Source organism: Oryzias latipes, chromosome 5 (genome assembly GCF_053564925.1).
Source record: "Oryzias latipes strain Hd-rR chromosome 5, Olatipes_Hd-rR_3.1".
NCBI lineage: Eukaryota > Metazoa > Chordata > Actinopteri > Beloniformes > Adrianichthyidae > Oryzias > Oryzias latipes.
In genome coordinates this window covers 19,871,086-19,893,303 of record NC_136241.1, presented here as the reverse complement: position 1 = coordinate 19,893,303, position 22,218 = coordinate 19,871,086, and the positions used below count along the sequence as shown (strand labels likewise).

General features: G+C 40.1%; 1 protein-coding gene across 19 annotated transcripts in view; it reads left to right on the top strand.

Annotated features, from left to right (window-relative positions):
• celf4 (CUGBP, Elav-like family member 4) overlaps nucleotides 1-21,351 on the top strand; it is a 107,616-nt gene extending 86,265 nt beyond the window's left edge. For 3 of the 19 annotated variants that reach the window (XM_011475136.4, XM_078947434.1, XM_078947433.1), the window contains exons 4-14: nucleotides 4,460-4,588; nucleotides 5,370-5,449; nucleotides 5,773-5,913; nucleotides 6,257-6,395; nucleotides 9,691-9,843; nucleotides 10,171-10,281; nucleotides 11,476-11,541; nucleotides 11,893-11,973; nucleotides 15,428-15,571; nucleotides 16,345-16,539; nucleotides 17,590-21,351. In XM_011475136.4, the coding sequence (XP_011473438.1) occupies nucleotides 4,460-4,588; nucleotides 5,370-5,449; nucleotides 5,773-5,913; nucleotides 6,257-6,395; nucleotides 9,691-9,843; nucleotides 10,171-10,281; nucleotides 11,476-11,541; nucleotides 11,893-11,973; nucleotides 15,428-15,571; nucleotides 16,345-16,472 (1,172 nt within the window). In that variant the 3' untranslated portion in view covers nucleotides 16,473-16,539; nucleotides 17,590-21,351. Of the gene's footprint in view, nucleotides 1-4,459; nucleotides 4,589-5,369; nucleotides 5,450-5,772; nucleotides 5,914-6,256; nucleotides 6,396-9,690; nucleotides 9,844-10,170; nucleotides 10,282-11,475; nucleotides 11,542-11,892; nucleotides 11,974-15,306; nucleotides 15,572-16,344; nucleotides 16,540-17,589 lie in introns of all 19 variants that reach the window. The other 16 variants (XM_011475141.4, XM_011475138.4, XM_011475139.4 and 13 more) reach the window with 16 other exon arrangements.
• The last annotated feature ends 867 nt before the right edge of the window (nucleotides 21,352-22,218 follow it).

The window sequence follows — 22,218 nt, the reverse complement described above, 5'->3', positions numbered from 1 at the left end:
TGTCGATATTGGTTTATTTTGAACGATCAAATTCACAGTGTGACTCAGAGATAAATGCCTGGTACTGAACAGTGCAGGTGAAGTTTTCCAGATTCCTTGTTTTTCTTGCAAGATAATCAAATGTAAATTTAATCTGTGTACAAAACAAACAAGTAAACAAGAGTTAATGGTAAAGCCATTCACATTTTAGTTTCATACAGTCCAGCCCAGTGTTGTTTTTCCGCTTCAAAATAACCCTAAAGGAGCATTATTAGAACATTTTTCTACCACACTATAGGTCACATGTCTTTGCAAATTTCAAAGTGTTTCCACACATTGTTAGATTATGATGGATTGATCATTTTTTGCCAAAATCACATGTAGTGTCCCCTGTTTTGTTACAGTAAAATAAACCTCAATCCAAATACTATTTTCCAATATTGATATTGTCGATTTAATTCAATTTTAAATGATTTTTTAATGGTGTAGTTCGATTCGATTCAATTAACATTTTACCTCAGTCAGATTGATCTGGTTGAATTATAGGAATAAAAATCAGTTCATCAATTAAGTTGATTAATCGTAACACCCCTAAATTTATCTAAAAATATTTAGGGTACATATACCCTTGTATTACACCATAGTAGAAGTAAACAATACCCAGAAATAAACCAAGATTCCTAAAATCCAGAGGTCTTGCAGCTACAAAAGAAATACAAGAAATTGGTTAAAAAAATGCAGAAACTCTTTAAATTATATGCGGCTTTGTTGAGCTTAAAACATGTATAGACCACACAGATAAGCCCCTAAATAAAACATAATATCATCATAATATCATGTCACACATAAAAAACAAAATGTCCCCCTTGTAATGTTTGAAGTTGTTTAGCTTGTTACCGTTGTGTTTTGAACAAAAAAAATGGAATTAGCTGCAATAAAACATTCAAAAACCTTACTACTGATAGTTCTTAAGAAGCTATATTAGATTTAATTAAATGAAAACCTTCCCAGTAATTTATAAGACCAGTTATTATATAGTTGGGCTAACATGCGGTCTTTGAATTTTTGTTTTCTTTTAGCTACATTCTGCTTTAATTGATAGACTTTTTTATAGTATTCTTATTCTTTTTTCTTCTTATGTTTACAATGCTGTCATTGGCCATGGTAACGAACAAATTTCCCACGTGTGGGATCAACAAAGTGATTCTGATTCTGATTCTGTTTCTGAATATTAGTTGATGTTGTTGATTTTGTTCCCAGAACAGAGTGTTTATCAAACGTTTCCTAGAGAAGTACAGGCTTTGGCCATCTATGATACTCATTCTACACGTGTGAATGAGTCTAAGACAATGTACAGGATGGGAAAAAAAACTGCGTGTCCTCCAACACTGAAAAGCACTACATTCTTGTAAACATTCGCTGTACACCCCCACCCCGAAGTGCAAGGCCAGAGCACAGATTAGTCTTGTTGACTCGGCAAGGACACCCTGTTAAGCACAGGCAGTGGGGAGCAGGTCCTCGCACGCTCGTGTGCACGCTCCCACATACTGCTCTCCCATTTGCACACATATTAATTTGCGGCGCACATTCACAGGCAATTGCTCTGAGGCTCATTAATTTCCAAACATATACATCCGTTTCCACCAAGCTCAGATTTGATGTAATGTAAGAACAAAAGACAGCCGTGCATGTCGACACATCTGCTGCAGTTGGGGACTAACACACTTTCCTTGTCTGCTTCACAATTCCCCTCAAACTCAGTCGCTCCACCACTCTGTGATGTGCTTACAATAACAAACTGGTGCTGGACCCTTGGCTGTCTCTGCTTTATAAAGTCAAAACATGTCTAACTTTTTATTCAAGACACCATAACAGACAGATCAGCCAAGGCAGAAGATATAGTTAATAAAAACACAACAGAATAAAAGGAATAATGTTTTGATGCATCCAGGCATTGATACATTTTAGTTTTTTTGCTTGACACCACGTTGGTTCAGGGCTCTGCTTTTAGAATCAGTATATTAAGAATAGTCTGACTCAGACTGGCCGGCTCAGAAGACCCACCACATCAATGTAGGTATATTTGAGGAAGAGCTAGATCCTAAATGGATTCTCTGCTAAAGGTTCCAGACATTTCGGCGACTCTCTTGTGAATGCTGTCCACAGTTTGTCAATCCCAGGAAGATAAAAACCTTTAGTTCTTCAGCCTCAGGAGCAACCCCCACAGTGCAGCAGGAAGCAGCAAAACCTGAATTCAAGGGTCAGAAACTAAAACGACAGTCCGAGGCGTTTTGCAGCCTTCACAGATTCCAACTATTATTTTTCCCTTTTGGAAAAGTGTACTCCCAACTGCTCTGCTCCTTTTATTGTCTCCTTATTTAACTCAGTTATGCTCAACGCCTATGCTCAGCATTTAAAGGACTCCCTTTCGTGGGTAGAGTCAGACAGCTGATGTATTTCAAGCTGGAATTGAAAGCAACACACTCCAGTTAAACAGCTAGCTACATTCTAACCATTGTCTGTATATGAGAACTGGAGTGTTCTCTTAATGGGAACCAAGTGTGACATCACCCATGGAAAACAACTTAGTTCAGGCTCCAACTAAATTAAATCAATTCTGTTGCCATTTCTTTGTGATAGGGACGCCGCTATGTTGGAACCAGACAACGTCACAAAGTCAGAATCGGTTTGAGTCCCTATTTCCATGGCAACCACTCTCGCCAATCGGAGGTGAACTTATTGGAAGTCCACACTTTTACTACAGAAAGAGGACTTGGGAGGATCAATCAAATGTTTTGAACATTTAACATGGGGGGCCAGCGAACACCACATACGTTTTTCAGGAATACGATTGGCCAGATTTGAACTAAAATAACTTGCAAATTAAAGAAAAAAACGTGAAAAAAAATAGGATTAGCAAAAACATGTTAAAAGGTAGCAGAGCAAGAATGGTTATTCTGGCAAATGTCTAATTCTATTTAGAACACCTGGGGGTTGTCTTCTACAGTCAGTGGTCCAAAATTGCAGTTCACTCCATTGGTGAATATAAACCCCAATGCAATGAATTTGAACGATTTTTAATCTGAAACAGATGTAGCTAGATTTATTTTTTATAAACCATTCAAGATTTTGTCATCAGAACACAGTGATTTCTGAAATAGTTTTTGTGAACTGTTCATAGTTTTTATAGGTTTTTACTTTGGCAAATTGGGGATGTCATATTTGGCATGAAAACAAAAGTACTGACAATTCCAAACTGCATTAAAATCCAGATAGTCCAGACAAAGCCTAAATTTCTGAATCTTTCAGTCAAGCCACATTACTTCAATACTGTCTGATGCTTTTGTTTTCAGACCATTTTAACTATAACTGAAGATGTTTGCAGTAGCAGGCAGGTTTGGGAAAGTTGTATTAGATTTAAACTTATACTGAATATGTATAAGTGGTTATTTTTTCAATACTTTCTGTTTCAGTATATTTTAAAAACAAGTTTCTTTTTATTTCCAAGCTGAAAAAGCATGTAATCCCTGCACGAGTCCTGACTCCCTCACAACCTTAGAGTAACGTGTCTGCTGGATCTATGACTGACTTTTAAATTATTCCTTCTGATGCACATTCATTGCCAGCGCCTGTGTTGTTTCGCTCTCTTGGAGAATTGGTAAAGCAAACGTAGACTTCATGCAGTCATGGTTTGACCTGAGGGCAGACTGGATCCGTCCTGTCTCCTGCCTGACACCTTTGACAGTGCTACTTTTTTCCAGTTTTTCTTTACTTTCGGGGGGAAAAAAGACTCAGATTAGTGCGACAAGATACATAGAAAAAACTGTCACATTCCAACTCCATCACACAGCTTGACACGAACATCTGCTGAGTCCACATGTTGCATACAAAGCATCTTGTACTTTAAAACTCGCCTTCTCCTATATGGGACACTAAAGGCCTTGTAAAGACCCAATCAGCGCCTAAGAATAAAGAATGTGATTTTTCAGGTAAATTATCACTTCAGCTGTGCGACGTGTTGAGAAATCAGCAGGAAGTCTTTGTACTTAACCAGATCCCAGTACCTTTCACAAAGGAAGGAGGAGCAATTTAATGGCTATAAACATTAAAGAACTGCCAGAAATGCAAAGCAAGAAAAGCTTTCTGTTGTGACATTAAAACAGTCTTACAGTCCAGATGGTGCAGAGCAAGACACTGCATATGAAGTCTGAAAATATTTGAATAATAGCACAAACATTTACTGACTGTACTCACTTTAAAGAAGTGTGGACTTTCATTGTAGCTTCTTTGTGTGAAGATGCCATGGAAAGGCATGAAAAATAACCTCATGGGACCCAAGAAATGTTTAAGATTTTGCTTTTTTTTTCTGTTTGTCCTTCTTTAAACATTGAGATACCTTTTGTTTATCCATTTAAACAGAATTTGGTTTAAAAAAAAACACCCAAAGGGCCTCATTGTCACCCTCTGTTTTTCCTTTCAGAAGACAGAAAGCTTTTTGTTGGCATGCTCAACAAGCAACAGTCAGAAGATGATGTGCGGCGTCTGTTTGAGTCCTTTGGCAGCATCGAGGAATGCACCATCCTCAGAGGTCCTGACGGGAACAGCAAAGGTGAAGTTGGAAGGTTTTTTTAGACTTTGAGTCTGCAGACACTTTTTAAAGAAACTGTTTGGCCTTTCAGAGGAAGGAGCAAAGTTCTCCTCAAACTCTCCCTGCTACGACCATCAAAGCAGGCTCTTTCACAACCACCACAGAAAGTTACGTAAGAATACAGATTTGGTGAATTGTGTCAGAAAGTGCCATTAGAAAGTTTTGCCCAGAGAAAAAAGAAAAGAAAAAAAAACACTCTGTGGACGAACCCTATTAACCTCGTGAGCCAACTCACACAGCTTTGATGAAGACAGCCCAAGAAAGAAGAAAACGTAAACCTCCCCATTACCCATAAGGCTTTGTGTCACACTAGAATGAAATTCCCTTTCAGAACGTCGTCAGACCACTACACAAGTTCACTGCATGGAGTTCATCATTGGGCTTAGCAGCCAATCAATGAGGCCAGATGATAACTAAGCCTGATGATTACAGTGCGCTTGATCATTCGGAGTCCTCTGTGAAGCTCCATTAACGAGACTTCATCAGCCAGCTTACTCAGCTAAGTGGGCTCAACAATTACTGGGAACTTGATCATTCAAATTCATCAGCTGCACTTGTCAATAGTAAGTGACACCCGAACGCCGTGGTGTTTTCTGGCCCATCGGAGGATGTTGGAGTTGTTAATGCTGCTCACCAAAAAAAAAAAAAAAAAAAAAAAAAGAGCAAAAACATCGCTTCACACAATCTTTTTCTTTTTCAGGACCCCCCTCCTCACTCAATGTGTCTGATTCTTCTTCTTCAGGCTGTGCGTTTGTAAAATACTCGTCCCACGCTGAAGCTCAGGCAGCCATCAGTGCACTACACGGCAGCCAGACAATGCCTGTGAGTATGTCGCAGCTGTGAGGTGTGTGCGAGGGATGTGAGTCACCCCAGAGATTAGCCAAGTAGCATTTAATTACCTTCTATAACTTAATTTATATTTTATTAATCCCGGCGAGGGAAATTTGTCCTTTAGATATGACCTATTCGAAATTTTTTCAGGGCAGTGAGCACCAACTGTAGCTCTGAGGCCACTGCCTTGGCAGGAAAAACAGAAGACGATGCAGGAATGTGTGTGAGAGCGCACATACAAGCTTATGTCACGAGTCCGCCGGACCGCACTGACATGTACTGCCTGTCGTGTGTGTGTGTGGGTGGGTGTACAGGGTGCGTCATCTAGTCTGGTGGTGAAGTTCGCTGACACGGATAAGGAGCGCACCATCCGCCGCATGCAGCAGATGGCTGGTCAGATGGGCATCTTCAACCCTATGGCCCTGCAGTTTGGAGCCTACGGAGCCTACGCTCAGGCAAGACCCACAAAACATTTTATATGTCCACAGTTGTTCATGCAATGACCCATGCAGATTAAATAGTAAGCTATAACACAGTTTACATATGTGTTGAAACTGCAGAAGTGGAAATTGAGCTTAGATCAATTCTACAAACATATATTTAAGAAACACTGTTAATAAATTGTAAGTTTTAAAGAACTACCTTTATAAGTGCTTTTAGTTTTATATCCCAACACCGCACTTTATTGCATTTTACAGACCCACCGTTCCTGCTATATGTATCTTTCTTCCCTCAGTAACCCCTTTCTTTTATTACTCCACCTTCCCCTGAAAGCCTCTTTTCCTGCTCGGCCTGCAGGTGCAGCAGCAGGCAGCGCTGATGGCGTCCGTAGGTCAGGGAGGCTACCTCAGTCCCATGGCAGCCTTCGCTGCTGCACAGATGCAGCACATGGCCACCATCAACGGGCTCCCAGGAGCACCGCTGACCCCCACGTCAGGTAACAGTGAGAGCGGGATCCAGGGCAAACCCCAACCCCCTGCAGCGATGGCATTTAAAAGCACAGTTTATTAGTTTCTGAAGATAGTGGCATAATTTTGCCAGCCTGACTATGGGGGGCAGGTAGAATATCAGGGGGCAAGTCTGGGTGTGCTGAGAATTTGGGGTTATATCCTTCCAAGCCCCAAAAATAGTTAGAAAAAAATTGCTATGATCATATCAGTTAATATATCAATATTTTGATCCATTTGATTTGTCTTTTAAGTTTTATGTTGAATGCTTTTTCCTGACCTTACCCTCTGCATTTACTATGCTTGGGACAGGCACAAGCAGGACATTAGTTTGAGCCCTGTGGAGACTGATTTGATCTTTTTTTATGCCTGTCTATATGTCCATCTGTCTGTCTGCCAATCATTGTGATTTTTATCTGTCTTTTATTTTAATGTAGTTATTTTATGTTATTGTTGTATTATTTGTTGCTTTGGTGTTTTTTTTTTTTGTGTTTCTTTATTTGTTTTGGCTTTTGTGCGTGTTTTCTGTTAATTTTGGATTTCGGCGGCAGTCACTGCATTTGGAGGGGAATGCCCCCCCTGCCCACACCTATGTCTGGCCTTGGATATGATTAGTTTTTATTTTTTGTTTTGAGCACGAAAATGCTATGAAATTGTTATTTGTGGGCGCTAATAAGGAAATAAAGAGAAATAAGTGACTGCAAAAGAGGTGCTAAATATTTAATATTCTGAATACCTTGAAATCCAATGTTTGTAAGATTTGTGAGCCTGGGAGTTTTGGACAAGGTTGCTGAAATTGTTGTGATATTTTCTTCTCAACAAAGAACATTCTGACAGTATTAGATGAGGAAATAAAAAAGCTTTTCTTGCCTATCGTAAATTGATGACAAAATTGTCTTTTTTTCTTAAACTTTGTCTTTTTTTAGCCTTTTTTTTCTTTGACTTAAAAAAAACAGTTTTGGTTGTTAGGCACATTAACATCCTCACACATAATTCTGTGCATCTAATTCTGTAAATATTAAAATGCAAAACACTTGATTGCAGACCATGATACTGCTGGCCTGGTTTACCTCAGATCAATCAGTCTTTGTCAGTTTTTGGGTTTTTTGGGTTTTTTTTGGTTTCCTTATTTGAACTCAACATCAGACAAAGAAAAGGACTGATTTCAATAACTCCCTTCCCGTTTCCTCTCAGTCCCAGTGTTGCCAGATTGGGCAGTGTCCCACCCAATGGGGGTTTTTGATTCTGACTTTGCAGACAACAATTGCTTTGCGCGCTTGCAAATACCTTGGATGAGCTGGGGTCAGTTCTGTGGTTATATTTCCTCGTAACGTCCGTTTCAACTGGGGAGGCACGGTTTCACAGGGGAGGCACGTGAGACAGTGGTGCACCTGTCATCGCCCTCGCCATCATGAGCAGATAATAATTTAATAAATGTATCCACTAATTTGTTCTATAAATGGAATTTATGTGTATGATTCTACTAATTTTATTTCATAATCAAAATTTTGATATTTCCTGTTCAGTTACAGGTGCAGGAAGCAAGGTAATGCAGTACTGAGCCCATGTCAAGTGGGTTGACTACGTGCCTAAAGTTTACTCAGCATATACTAATAATGTGATGCTTTATTAATTTTTTCATAGATTGCAGACATTTTTAATACGTCATCACTTTCCATTTAATAGATCACGTATTTCATGTTTGTCTAACAGTAACGTGGTGTTTGAATCTGACATAAAGCTACACTGAAAAAACCCATTGTGAAGAAAACAACTGGGATTTTTGTAATATTAGAAACAATAGATCATTGGTTTCATGAATGTATACAAGTTTTTGGGAGGATTTTTACGGTTGGTGTCGCACAAAATTAGGGAAACACCAAATTATCCCTGGTGATAAATTATTAAATTTAGTTTTTTTGTTTTGTTTCAATAGTATTGTATCAAGTGATTAATTTAAAATATTGTATTCCCTAGAACTGGTATTTCAAAATCAAACCACTTTCATGCATTTCACAAGAAAATCTGCTTATTGTTGACCTAACTTAAATTCGTAAAGAGGCTAGTTACCAGAGCCCCAAGTATTTGAATATTTGTGTTTTTTTTACCTTTCCTTCTTTTATTCTGATTGCTCTTGATATTAAGGGGGGGGCGTAAGCTCAAGGTTTGATCTTCTGTAATTGTTAGTTTCATAGATCAGTTATTTTATGTTTGGTCTGACCAGCTGCAAAAATAGTGAATGTTTCATTCATATTCCCTTTCGGGGTCACGGGGTTGCCGGAGCCTATCCCGGCCACTTGGGCGTAGACAAGGGATGCCCTGGACTGGTCGCCAGTCTGTCGCAGGGTAGAATATCCTCAATCACACATCCATTCGCTCTCACACTCACACCTATGGACAATTTAGAGTTGCCAATCAACCTATGAAGCATGTTTTTGGACGGTGGGAGGAAGCCGGAGATCCCGGAGAAAACCCACGCATGCACGGGGAGAACATACACCTCCACACAGAAAGGTCCCCTGTTGATGTTGTGTTTTTCATGTCCCCCAGCCGGGACTTGAACCGGGGGCCTTCTTGCTGTGAGGCAAGAGTGCTAGCCACTGCGCCACCGTGCAGCCGATGTATCATCATTAAAAAAATGTCTCAAAGCTGGACTTTACATTAAAACTGAAAGTAATAAATAGTGGCTAATTACGTCTAATTAATCATTAATTCACTTTTTTTGTGTAGGATCTGGTGTTTTTTAGATTACTTTTCGGCTGGAAAACCATCACTCTATCTGACAACACTGTCAGTCCCAGCAGTACAAATGTTTCTAGTTATTAAAATAGAAAAAAAACACCCAAAACAACAACAACAAAAATTCAGTTCTTTCAAGCGAAAAACTGAAAACAAAACAAAATTGACTTATTTTGACACCTTACAGTTGTCCCGTAATTGTTTTTGGACATAATAAAGAAAATCAAATTAGCATAATTGTGAGAGCTGTGATCTGTTTGAGGTGAACATATTTTTCCCTCCAACACAACGTCCTAGCCTCAGATCTAATGGGTGTGTTGTAACCCTAAGGGCTTTATTGGGACACAAAACCAGCCCTGACATTTAGTCTCTTCACCGGCCCACTGGACCGGCCCCTCTGACATTTAAGAGGTGGCCACTCTCGAAAAATCGTTTCACTTTTTCTTTCTTTTTTTTTCTTTTTTTTTGTATGTGCGTGTCGCAAAAAAATCCAGTTGGGTTCTTACTGTCTCTCCCTGTCTTTGTATATCTGCCTCATGGTTGCAGGTGGGAGCACTCCCCCGGGCATCAGCGCCCCCACTGTGACCAGCATCCCCTCTCCCATCAGTGTAAATGGTTTTACCGGCATGCCACCCCCGCAGGCGAACGGCCAGCCGCCTGCAGAAGCCGTCTTCACCAACGGGATCCACCATTACCCAGGTAGGTTTGAGGGGGCGTGCACGCACACAGCCGGAGGAAAGTTTAGTTTAATTAGAGGCTTCGTACCAGAACTAGTACTATAATAAGAACGTTTGCATGTGTTGGCTTACATCTGTGAAAAGCACTGAGGCATGTTGAGGAGGACAGCATTCAGCCTGCAGGCAGTGAACATGTCATGGAGATGAGTGTGTGGCAAAGGCACTTACGAGGCTCCTGGAGAGTGTGCCTCTGCGCCATGAGCCATGGATAGTGCCTCATTGGTTCTGTTTGTGAAGAGCCAGAAGAACAATCTGTCTGCTTTTTTTTTTTACACTCCTGTCTCCTCAGTGTTGCAGGAGGTGGTTTTCAGAGAGGACTCGGAGAAAAACGGCCTGGGCGTGGCTCCGCGGAGCTGTTTCGGGGTTCAGGGTGGCTGCTTCCTCTCCTCTCTGTCTGAAGGTACCATTCTCTAACTCCCAGTTACTGTAAGGACTTAGGGGAGTCAAGCTAAACTTAGAGCTCTCACATATTTTTAAATTATCACGTCAAAACATTTTTTTACATGTAATTTTTGGTTGTTTTCTATGGAAAAAAAAACACCTCATATTTATGATGGGTTTATGAAGAAAAAAGGGGAAACTTAAGTACATTGATTCCTAAGAGGCTAGTTAGCTCAATAGGTTTTTCTATTTAACCAACAAATAAAAATTCAATGGAAAAAAAAAAGTAGCACAAAAAATGCGGATCATCCTTTGAAAAAGCAAAAGTATGGTGGAACTATAATAACCTCTTAAAGCACATCCCTTAACCAACCTTAACCAAAAAATCTCTGTCGTTTTCCAGGACATAGTTTCTGCAGAGCAGCAGTAGTTCATTCCTACCCATTCCTGAGCATTGCTGAGCATTGGGTAGGAATTGTGGCTCACCCAGTCTACGAAAACAAATACAATCTTTTTCTGTCTGCTCCTGATTTACAAAAATTTGAAAAAAGAAACGCAATTTTAAACGTAATTTTTTTTTGCATGTCCTCCATCATGTGAAAAATGCCAAAAGAAAAAAATAAATAAAAGACAATGTTCATCAGTGAGTATTTAAACTACAATCATCAGTGTTTTTTGTTACCTATGTCTATTCTTTTTGAGTGCCATCCTTTATTCACAAATGAGACGCGCAATTTTAAACAGCGTTACATCAGAGAGACAGATTATGAAGTGTGTGCAGCAACAGGTGTGTCCTGTTTTGTGCATATTGTCATGCTGCACATTTGAGGGATGAATGTATAGTTTTGTGTGACAGGCGCAAGTATATTTTTATGCATTTGCTGACTTATTTTGTGCAAAGTTGGGCTTTTCCTCTTTTCTAGCATAAAATGAGCTACTTTTGAGATGCCTTTGAGGAGAAAAAACACTCTGAAAGCAAAGGAAGTTGCCTCCTTACTGCTCAAATCTCTAACCTTTTTGCTTCTCTTCTGTTATTCTTCTCTCCATCGCTCTCCTCCCTATCACACTTGTTATATATTACTCCCACCTTCCTCCATGCCCTCTCTTCCATCTACATCTCTGCCTCACCCCCTCCCCAACACACACACACACACCTCCATCCATCTGTGATCCCCCATCACCACCTCCTCCACTCTCTGTGTCTCTGATGAAGCAGCTCAAAGTCCCACTGCAGCTGATCCTCTCCAGCAGGCTTACACAGGAGTCCAGCAGTATGCAGGTCTGTCTGTCCATGTCACTGCAGAACTGATGTGTGCCTGTTTATATGCATGGGTGTGATTTCAAGGGACTGATGAGGGAGGAAGGGGGAGGGGGGTGAGGATAAAGATAACACTCCTGTGCTCAGTTTAGAATTTTGATCGCCGGTCCGCATTCGTTTAGTCTCTTTGCTGTGTTTTGGTGTGTGTTTGTGCAACATGTAGACTCTATTGTCTGCTATCTGATCGATTGTCTGCTGTGCTCCTGCATATATCACACTGTTTATGTGTATCCCTGCGTGCGCTGTGGTCATGACTGTTATCTGATCTGCGGCATGTGTGTGTGGGTGTGTGTGTGTGTGTGTGTGTCTCAGCAGCCTATCCTGCTGCATACGGTCAGATCAGCCAAGCCTTTCCCCACCCTCCTCCCATCATTCCACAGCAGCAACGAGAAGGTAACGCACACTGGTCACACCGTTGTAGACATTCACTTTTGCAGTTGTCTCTGTCACATCGGAATAAAAAACAGTCACTTTGTGTTATTTGGGTGCACTTTAGGATCGACATGAGTAAACACATTATTGCTAAAGCGGCGCAGCGGCGTTTTAGACGTTTTAGCCCGAAGAGACTACCAACAACATTTTTACTTGTGAATAAATTTAAAGCATACAGTACAGACCAAAGGTTTGGACACAGCTTCTCATTCAAAGAGTTTTCTTTATTTTTATGACTATGAAAATTGTAGATTCACACTGAAGGCATCAAAACTATAAATTAACACATGTGGAATTATATACATAACAAAAAAGTGTAAAACAACTGAAAATATGTCATATTGTAGGTTCTTCAAACTAGCCACCTCTTGCTTTTTTGACTGCTGTGCACACTCTTGGCATTCTCTCTCTCTCTTTATATATATAAGATAAATATAAAGAGAGAGAGAGAGAATGCCAAGAGTCTGCATTGTCTTGGCATTCTCTCTCTCTCTCTCTCTCTCAAGAGTGTGCACAGCAGTCATCAAAGCAAAAGGTGGCTATTATATACTATACTAAACTATACTATATATATATATATATATATATATATATATATATATATATACACACACACACACACACACACTGGACTTTTCTGGACTGAGAGGTCTGAGGTCTTTCCAGGTATCTGTTGTAGCCACTCCTCCAGCTTGTGGGTTACTGCTCCGTATGCTCCAATTACCACAGGCACCACTGTCACCTTCACTTTCCATGCTTTCTCCAGTTCTTCTCTGAGTTCCTGGTATTTCCAGTTTCTCATGTTCCTTCTTCCTGATGTTCCCATCACTTGGCACTGCCAAATCCACCACAACAGCTTTCCTCTATTCTTCATCCACCACTGCAATGTCTGGTTGGTTAACCATAACCATTCTATCAGTCTGGATCTAGAAGTCCCACATGATCTTTGCCCTTTCATTCTCTACCACTTTCTGAGGTTTTTCCCATTTTGACTTTGGGGTTTCCAGTTCATATTCTGCACATATGTTCCTGTATTTTATTCCAGCCACTTGATTGTGGCGCTCCATGTATGCTTTACCTGCCAGCATCTTACACCCTCCAGTTATGTGCTGGATTGTTTCAGGCACCTCTTTACACAGCCTACACCTTGGGTCTTGTCTGGTGTGGTAGATCTGAGCCTCTATCGCTCTGGTGCTCAGGGTTTGTTCCTGAGCTGCCAGGATGAGCGCTTTGGTGCTGTTCTGTCGGCCAGCCCTTTGTAGCCATTGGTAGGACTTCTTGATATCAGCCACTACAGTTATGGTCCGGTGGTACATCCTATGCAGGGGTTTGTCCTCCCATGAGGATCTGTCCTCCAGCACTGCATTTCTTTGCTCTCCATTGCCTGAGACATTCACTGAGCACAATGTCATTTGGGGCCTTGAGCTTGATGTATTCATGCATCATGGATGTTTCATCCTGGATAGTGGCTTCTACGCTCACTAGTCCTCGGCCTAATTTCTTGCGGCCACCATACAGTTTTAGGGTGCTGGATTTGGGATGGAACCCTCCATGCATGGTGAGAAGCTTTCGTGTCTTAACATCCGTGGTCTGTATCTCTTCCTTTGGCCATCTTATTATTCCTGCAGGGTATCTGATAACTGCCAGTGCGTAACTGTTAATTGCCCGTGTCTTGTTCTTGTTGAGCTGGCTTCTCGGGACTTGCCTCACTCGTTGGAGGTATTTGGCAGGTGCAGATTTTCTTGTTGCCTGTTACAGGTTGCCTGTGAAAATCCAAGGTACTTCTTACTGTCCTCAATGTCTGCTATTGTTACTTCTGGGAGTGACACCCCGGCTGTGTGGACTACCTTGCCTCTTTTTGTCATCATCCGACTGCATTTTTTCGAGGACAAATGACATCCCAAAATCAGTACTGTAGATTGCGGTGGTGTGGATCAGGGTGTGTGTGTGTGTATAAATACATAAATATATATATATATATATATATATATATATATATATATATATATATATATATATATATATATATATATATGATTTTTATTTCTCTATGTGGCTGCAAAAATCCCTGTGAACTTAATGACCCCCAGGAGCAGGACATCTTTGTCCTGGACATTACTGCCCTCTTGTGGGGAAATCTTACAGAACAGCCTCACCCCCTTCAACTTTGCCAACACCGATCTAACAGTTTTCTTCAATATGTTTTTTTATGTTTATTGAATTATCATTCAATAAACATAAAAAAGGCTTATAAGTACAGCCTTCGTTTTGAATGGTACCTGATGCTTTTGACCACTAGGGATGCAACAATTCATTTTCCCCACGATTCGATTCAAAGCAAAACTTAATTTTGAGTCACAGTTTTGTTCCGGTTTGTGTTTATGATTTGTGTATTACTGGACAACAACAAAAAACTAAACATTTGGAGAAAATCCTTTTTTATACTTGCTAATGAGCAGTAACAAGGAAGAAACACCTTTTAGTTGGCTCATAGTATACCTGGTTTAAGGTAATAAAACAATAGCTAATAAATCCTTTCGTTTAATAAAACCCTTAAATTAAGCGAAATACGTGTTTGACACTTGCAACGTAAACATAATAGCATGCAGTAGAGATGCAATAATTCCCTTTTCCCACAATTCGGTTTAACCTTAGAAGATCCAACCTAATATTTGAGCTCACTCTCTACACTCAGTCACAGGGCCCCAGTTAAGCAGAATGAACTACTGTGGTAATGTAACCCAAAATGTGATGACTATGCCAGAGGTTAAAGGTGCAACATACAGTTTGGTTTTCAGTCAAGAATTGTGGCATCCCTAATAGACACTGAAAGTGCACTTCTCTTGTTAAATACTTTCTAAACTAGAATGAATTTTTGGGTAAATGTTGCCAGACCTTGTTACCTGACATGCTCCCGAGTTACACACCCTATTTGAGTTATTTTTTTCCTTTTCACTAAACTAATCACGATATTTGTCTTAATTGAAAACGGAACATAAATAAAACAAATACAAACTGATGCTGTTAAAATTTGAGTTTTCTTGCCTGTAAATGACCGACGGGAGAGCCTGACAGTGGATGCAGACTCTGTAACCAGCAAACAAAAAGAGCAATTACACTTAATGGGCAGGGAAAAGTGAAACAGATGAAGCGATAAGAGATCCACAGAGCCGAACATCTGCAATCAATACAGTGCATCACAACACTTGTATATATTGTATCAGCCTGAGCTAACACCAAACCTTTCCATCTTCCTTTATCTTTTACTCTGCTCTTTACGTGTTCTTTGGCTAGATCTTTCTCTCTCCAGGTCCTCCTCCTCTTCCATCTCCCTCTTGTGTTTTTTTCTCTTACCTTTGCTCCTCATCTGTCTCTCCTTTCTCGTTTTTTTCTCTCTGTGTTTGTGTCCATGCAGGACCGGAGGGCTGCAACCTGTTCATCTACCACCTCCCTCAAGAGTTTGGGGATGGAGAGCTGATGCAGATGTTCCTGCCTTTCGGTAATGTCATCTCCTCCAAAGTGTTTGTGGATCGGGCGACAAACCAAAGTAAATGCTTTGGTGGGTAAAAATCAACAAAACCAAAAGATTATTGGTTATTTATTCTGATTCTTCTTCTTTTTTTGTACTAATCACCCTTTGTGCCACAGTCTACACCCCCCTCCCCAACCTTTCAGCGTTTTGTTTTTTGTTTTTTTGCAAATCCTAAACCTGCATCATTTCTGCTTGGATCTGCGTAATTAAACTAATAAGAAAGGGAAAAGGATGCAGAACATCTTGATTTTGATCCTAGCAGCTGTTTTAACTAAAAAACAGAGATTTTACTTTTCCCAGATGAAGGTCATGTTTCTCTTCATGACTTATCAAATCAACAGTAAAACTTTTTTTCACACCAAAAAAAGTTTGCCAACTATTTACCAAGAGTGAGTTTAGGCTTCTCGATGGACATTAAAGAATCCTCAAAGGCGAGTCCATCAAGTCAAATTCCTTTTAAACGTTTTGGTTTTTGCTTATTAACAACAGCATGAATTTGTGAGAGTTTTTCCTTTCTATCTTTCTGCACCTAAATGGAAAAGCACTAAACTAAATATCCCTTCCTGGTGGTTGATGTTTGGACGGTACTCATCCTCATTTTGATGCGTCTGTCTTTGCATCGTGAACGTCCACACAGTTTCATTTCTCGTTTTCATGTAGCATGAATGTGTAGAGGAAAATATCATCTCATGAGAACCATGCTCACTCTTCATTCCCTCCAGAAAACAAAACCGGTCTGCCTGTCAGTCTAATGAGGCCCCTCCTCTCCTCTCATTTGTTTTTGGCCTTCTCCCCCTCAGGATTTGTGAGCTTCGACAACCCAGGTAGCGCCCAAGCTGCCATCCAATCCATGAACGGCTTCCAGATCGGTATGAAAAGACTCAAGGTTCAGCTCAAAAGGCCAAAGGATGCCAACCGCCCCTACTAGCCCCCTGCCCCCGCCAGCCACCACCATCCCGGTGGCCGGGGCAGCCATCACACACAGGGAAAGACAGGTCAGGCATCAACTGGAAACAAATCAAACCTATCAGATGAAGCAAACAGCGCTTCTTACATCCTCTCCAAAAACGTCTGCACTCACATTCCAAGTATAGATTTCTTATTAATGCACAAGTTTTATCACGCCATTTTACTGAAGGAAAACTAGTTGAGGAAACTGTTTGGAAAGAAACCAACTCTTTAAAAATGCAAGAGCTCTCCCTGATCGTCTGAATTAAAGGCTCCCGATAAATAAAAATGAAAAAACTGCCCACTTATCAGACACGGAAAGTGCTTTGATGTGAAGATAAGTGCCTTCTAATATGTTTCTGATACTCCAATTGGATAGATCATTTCTTTTTAATGGCTAGCTGACATAAACAAAGCTGTAGAAGCATTTACTTACACACAACCTCCCCTATATACAGAGCATCTTTACAGTGAGTGACGCTGCATGTTGCCCTGTAGGTAAAAGATAATTGGTGAGTGGTTGAGAGTGCAGCGCGGGGTAGGAAGTGCTTTCAAGGGGGAGGCATTTATTACCCCTCAGGCGGGTAATTGTGCCATTCCTCTTTGTCTCCTCCCTTCATCTGTGTGATGGAGAGTTTTGGCTGTGTCGTTCATTCACCACTGATGACTTCATTCAAGGGCAACTTATCACACACTCACAAACTAACCGAGCCATACCAGACCTGAGTCCCGAGGCAAATCACTGCAGGCGACTGCCAAACGCGTCCAAAAAGCAACAAAATGGGGCAGATTACTTTTATATTTTTAAAAAGTAAAACTGTCAACAGTCCCACCCCACAACTCTACAGCACTAAAGGAAGCTATGTCCTAGAAAACAACAGAGTTCTTTTTTTTTTATCCCTAAAAATTGTATCGTCATAATTAAAAGACCACTGGGAACACTTTGAAAATAGACCAAAAGATGATTGGAGTGGGGCTTTATTATTTTTTGGGCAACCCTGCTATGAATTATAAAAAAGAAGTCAAATTTTCTAAGGGAAAAAAAAACAGAAGCAGCTGCTGTGTATTTTTTGTTAATTTTTGTTTTATCTCTTCAGGTTTCGTTGAATTAAATGTTGAAGATTTGCTACCCACCACAGAGTGCAAACTCAACATCTGGGCCACAGAGGCTGCTTCAGAAAAAAAGTGCAGAGGGAGCAGTGACCGGGTCAAGGGCGCCTCCTTTTAGGATGTACCAACATATGGAACTCAGAGAGCAGCTGGATGAACCTCGTCAGCCCCGGGTCTTCTTTTTCTTCTGCAAACATGTACACACCCCCTTCCCTAACAAACCCCACACGCTTGAAAGACAGCTAACTTTTTCTGGACCACAAAAACTTTTCCTTGAACACTGGCGAAAGGGGAAAAAAGTAAAAGATCCTACTTTAAACCTAAATACAGTGACCAACGATATCAACTCTGTAAGGGAATATGGATGTCAAAAGAAATCCAGCAAGGACAAAGCCAACTTAAAAAAAAAAAAAAAAAAAAACTAAAAAAAAGCTGCCACAGAGGATCCTTTCATAAGAATGGTGTGAGCTTTTGGACAATTCACTTTTAAAGACCAATTTCTAAGACTTGAAACAAGAAGGGACACATTCTCGGAGGGAGGACCCAAGTAGGTGTTCGCAGGACACAGATTTGCTTAAATTTTGGGATGGCCATGTTTAGCTTGGAGTGCCTGTCCGTTTCCAGGGGAAACCGTTGCCAAGGAGAGCCATAGCAACGGTCTCCAGGGAGTCTTATCTGTCATTCCTTAGTTGTTTTAGGGACCAAAAGACCAAACCTTTTTATCACTGAGGACTTGTAGCTCTAATACAATTGGACCACTGCATCTCTTTTCAGTTGCTCTTAACTGCTTGGAGAGTTGCACTTAAAAAGACATGTACATATAAAATATATACAACACATGTGTATATATATATATATATATACATATACATATATATTCATATGTACGTATATATTGCTGATATGCTTTTTGGATACAGCCAGAACTATTTCAGATGACCAAATGAGGTCTTTCACTTCGCTAGTTTACAATTACTTAAAATCTTTATTTTTATTTTTCCCTTTTTTGTCTCTGGAGGGATGGCAAGTGCATGGGAGGGGCTGCTCCGTATCACAGCCTTATCTTTTTTAACTTGACATCCTAACCTCATAGATAGAAAAACACCAGAAATGTTTGAAATATATGAACTTGTTTATATTTGCAGTACATATATATGTATAACAAGCATTCAAGCAAATGTATTCATATATACAATATATATGGATAATAGATATTAATCACAAATTATGTACTTATATGTGCACATATTTTATATATGTGTGTCTGTATATAGAATGGCTACCGACTACGTTGAGCTGTAAATTTTTTTATTTATTCTTTTTGTCGATTATAGCTGGAAGTTTGAAACGATGCTCGGCTTGGGAAGAATCGCAAACCTGGCAGCTCCCAAAACTGCAGGCATTCCTATCTCTGATGTATGCTGACACAGGAAATGTTGCTAGGGGAAACGTGCGAGAAGACATACATCGTGTAAATATGATCTCAAAAATGCGAAAAGCCACAACTTAGTAGCAGGCTTCAAGAGAATCAGGCTGATTTTTTTTTAAGAGGAAAAGGACAATTATCTTCGTTTCTATTCCAAGCATATCGTTCCAGCTTACACACACACACACACACACACACACACACAAGTACACAAACTTTCTTTGAAACTTGAACCAAAACAAATAGGTCTCACAACCCTTGCTCTCTTTTTGCATTCAGTAAAGTGCATGTAGCGTATGGGCTCTCACCATGTCAGGGTGTGCCTTGTCACCTGCAGAATCTGCCATCCAGCACTGTGCTCTACGAAATCAAAAGGTTCAACAAAAAAAAGAAAAAAGAACTACTGCGAGCAGCAAATGCGCTATTATGATGTCAAAACTGCAGCCAGATCCATATCACTTCACAGCAGAGAGCTTCGTTGCACGTCCAACACAACAAGACATTGTTGGACCAATGTTGTTCAATACACACATGCATTCATGTTCAGAATCGCACTCCAAGTGGGCATTGGGTAAGCTGTTAGCACAGGTGCTATTGATCAAAGCTGTGCACTATCATAAGTAAAAAGCTTACTTAGGCTTTGCTGCTGGAATGGTTTAACACAGAATGTTACAGAGATTTTTTTGTTGATCCTTCATTCTTACCTTTTTACAGCTATGACAGAAAATGCTGGAAAACTTGTTTCCTGCACCACAAAAAGTGGGAAAATGTAGGCATCTTTGCTCTTTTTACCTAACTGGAAGCATACACTTCTAAATGTTATACTGGCTAATATTCTTGAAGAAACAAACATTGAAACTGTAATCGAAGCAACACCTAGATAACTAGCATGTGTGGCACAATCACACACAAGCTAAAACGCATTCCTGAACGTGCAGTTAGCCCTTGACGTTCACACTGGACAAGATGTGAGGGGCTTTTTTTCTTTTTCTACTGTTTACTTGCACATGTTTGCCACCTACAGTTGGAAGAATCTTGGTGTGAAATGTCAAAGCGGTGAAAATCTCATGAATCTTCCTTCAGGCTTTTTATTTCATCACGATAAATGAATGACTTGGTGTCATGGAATTCCAGCCGGGCACAAACCGCAATGATCAATATTCAAACGGTTGGCACTACAGTGAACTTAAAAAGGCGTCACTACCAAATTCAATTTCAATGCTTTAACTTTCAACACACGTTTTGTACGTCAAGCCCAAAAACAGTCATAGCGACGCATATACGCAATTGTTTAAAATACATCAGCCTGAAACATGCATATACGCATGTAGATATACTTTTTTATTGAAAGTGGTCACTTAAGCGGGCGTTGCCGAGGGCAGTGTGAATTTTGATAAGAGCGGCAACTGTTGCATCGCTGAAGCCGCCTTCCCCTTGCTTTAGCTTACAGTTTCCCCTTCCAATCCCCAAAAATAGAACCTACTATCCACCTGCAAAAGGTCAACAGAGTTGGATTTATTGGACTTTGCATTCAACATATTTTGAGCTGGTGGAGATTACTTAATGAATATTTATATGGATGAATATTTATTAGGCTATATGACACTTTGGAAGACAATGCTTCCTGTTGGGTGTTGTTACAAGTTTTCCTATAAACTGCTCATTATGCTGTTTCCCCAGCGTCTGCGCCTAACCTTTTTAGCAGTTTGAATAATTTAACATTTACCTTCCAAATCCAGCGAGGCTTAAAGACCACAACTACACATCCCAGGATGCCTCTGTTTGTGTGTGGGGGTCACATAGCAATCTGAGCGTGGCATTCAGTGTAAGCCAGATGACCAACACGAGCAGTGAATTAAAACAAAACTCCCCGCCACTACCCCACCACGTCCACCTGAACCCAACTTACCTAACAATAACATGCTAAATGTCACACGTCTGGTCTACGGCCGTGTGTCCTTTCTGTCTGCTCCGAGGCCAGGACGGAAAACCGTCTACACTGTTTGTTCTTTTCCTCGCCATTTGTTTGAGCCCATGTCTTTTACCAGTGTTTTCATGTCTGGAGGAGGGGGTAAAGCTGAAGCACGACAACCGTGGGAACTAGAATGCCTGGTACCTCATCCTCATTTGCTCCAAACTTCAAGCTGCAGGTTTACATGAAAAAAGAAAAACAACAAAAAGTGGAGGTTCGAAAAACAAAAAGAGAACGAAGCAAAAGTTTGAATATAAATATATAAATATATATATAAATACATCAAGGGATGAATATACTGTAAATTGTTTCCTTTTTTTGCTCTGTTTTCCTCTGTACATAGGTTTGCATATTTTATAGGACTTTTACTTCTATCTACAAGGACTGGATTACAAAAAAAAAAGTACTTTAAATACTAAAAAAAAAAAAAAATTATATATATCTATGAATGAAAATGTGATAACGCTCATGCAAACCAGGTACAAAAAAAAGTATATAGTTGCTAGGATACGGTACAAACTGTAGGACCTGACCAAGGCATTTATCCAGAATACAGTCAGGGAGAGCATTGACCTCAGTTAGAGCTTAGACATGCATTGACCTTTTTTATATTTAAAAAAAAAAAACAAGAACACATTTAAGTGGGTACTTTTCATTTATTTCTTTAGATATTTATTTAGAAGTCATGTCTGACATGATATGCATGCTTTCATGGCATTATTTTTTTATGAGTTGGTGCGTGACCAAATAGTTTTTTATACGACATGCATGAGCTACCAACGTGGTCCACAAGTGATCTTGGTTCTTCTGGGCAGGACCACGCCTTCAGCACTTCTTTGATGATGGAGGGGGCGAAAACAACTATTGACGAAGTGATGTCAGAGACACATTTTGATCTGTTAGCGATTAATTATTTATTTGTGTTTTTATTTATTTGTGCGGTCTGATTCAAGATCTGAGCTCTATTGTTTTGCCACACATCTTGTGTGTGCTGGATTTTTAATTTTAATTTTTTTTTTAGATCACTGCACTTCTAAATCACTGGAATTCTTGTCCTTTCACTGGTAAACTACTCGCAACAATGCAGTACAACACTAAAGCCTTATGTATATTGTAATTAAAAACTCATGTGATTTCTGTTTAGCAACAAAAAGATGTGTTAATACTCCTGAAAAACATTTCAAATTTGATCCCACTTTTGTGTCTATTTTGAAACCA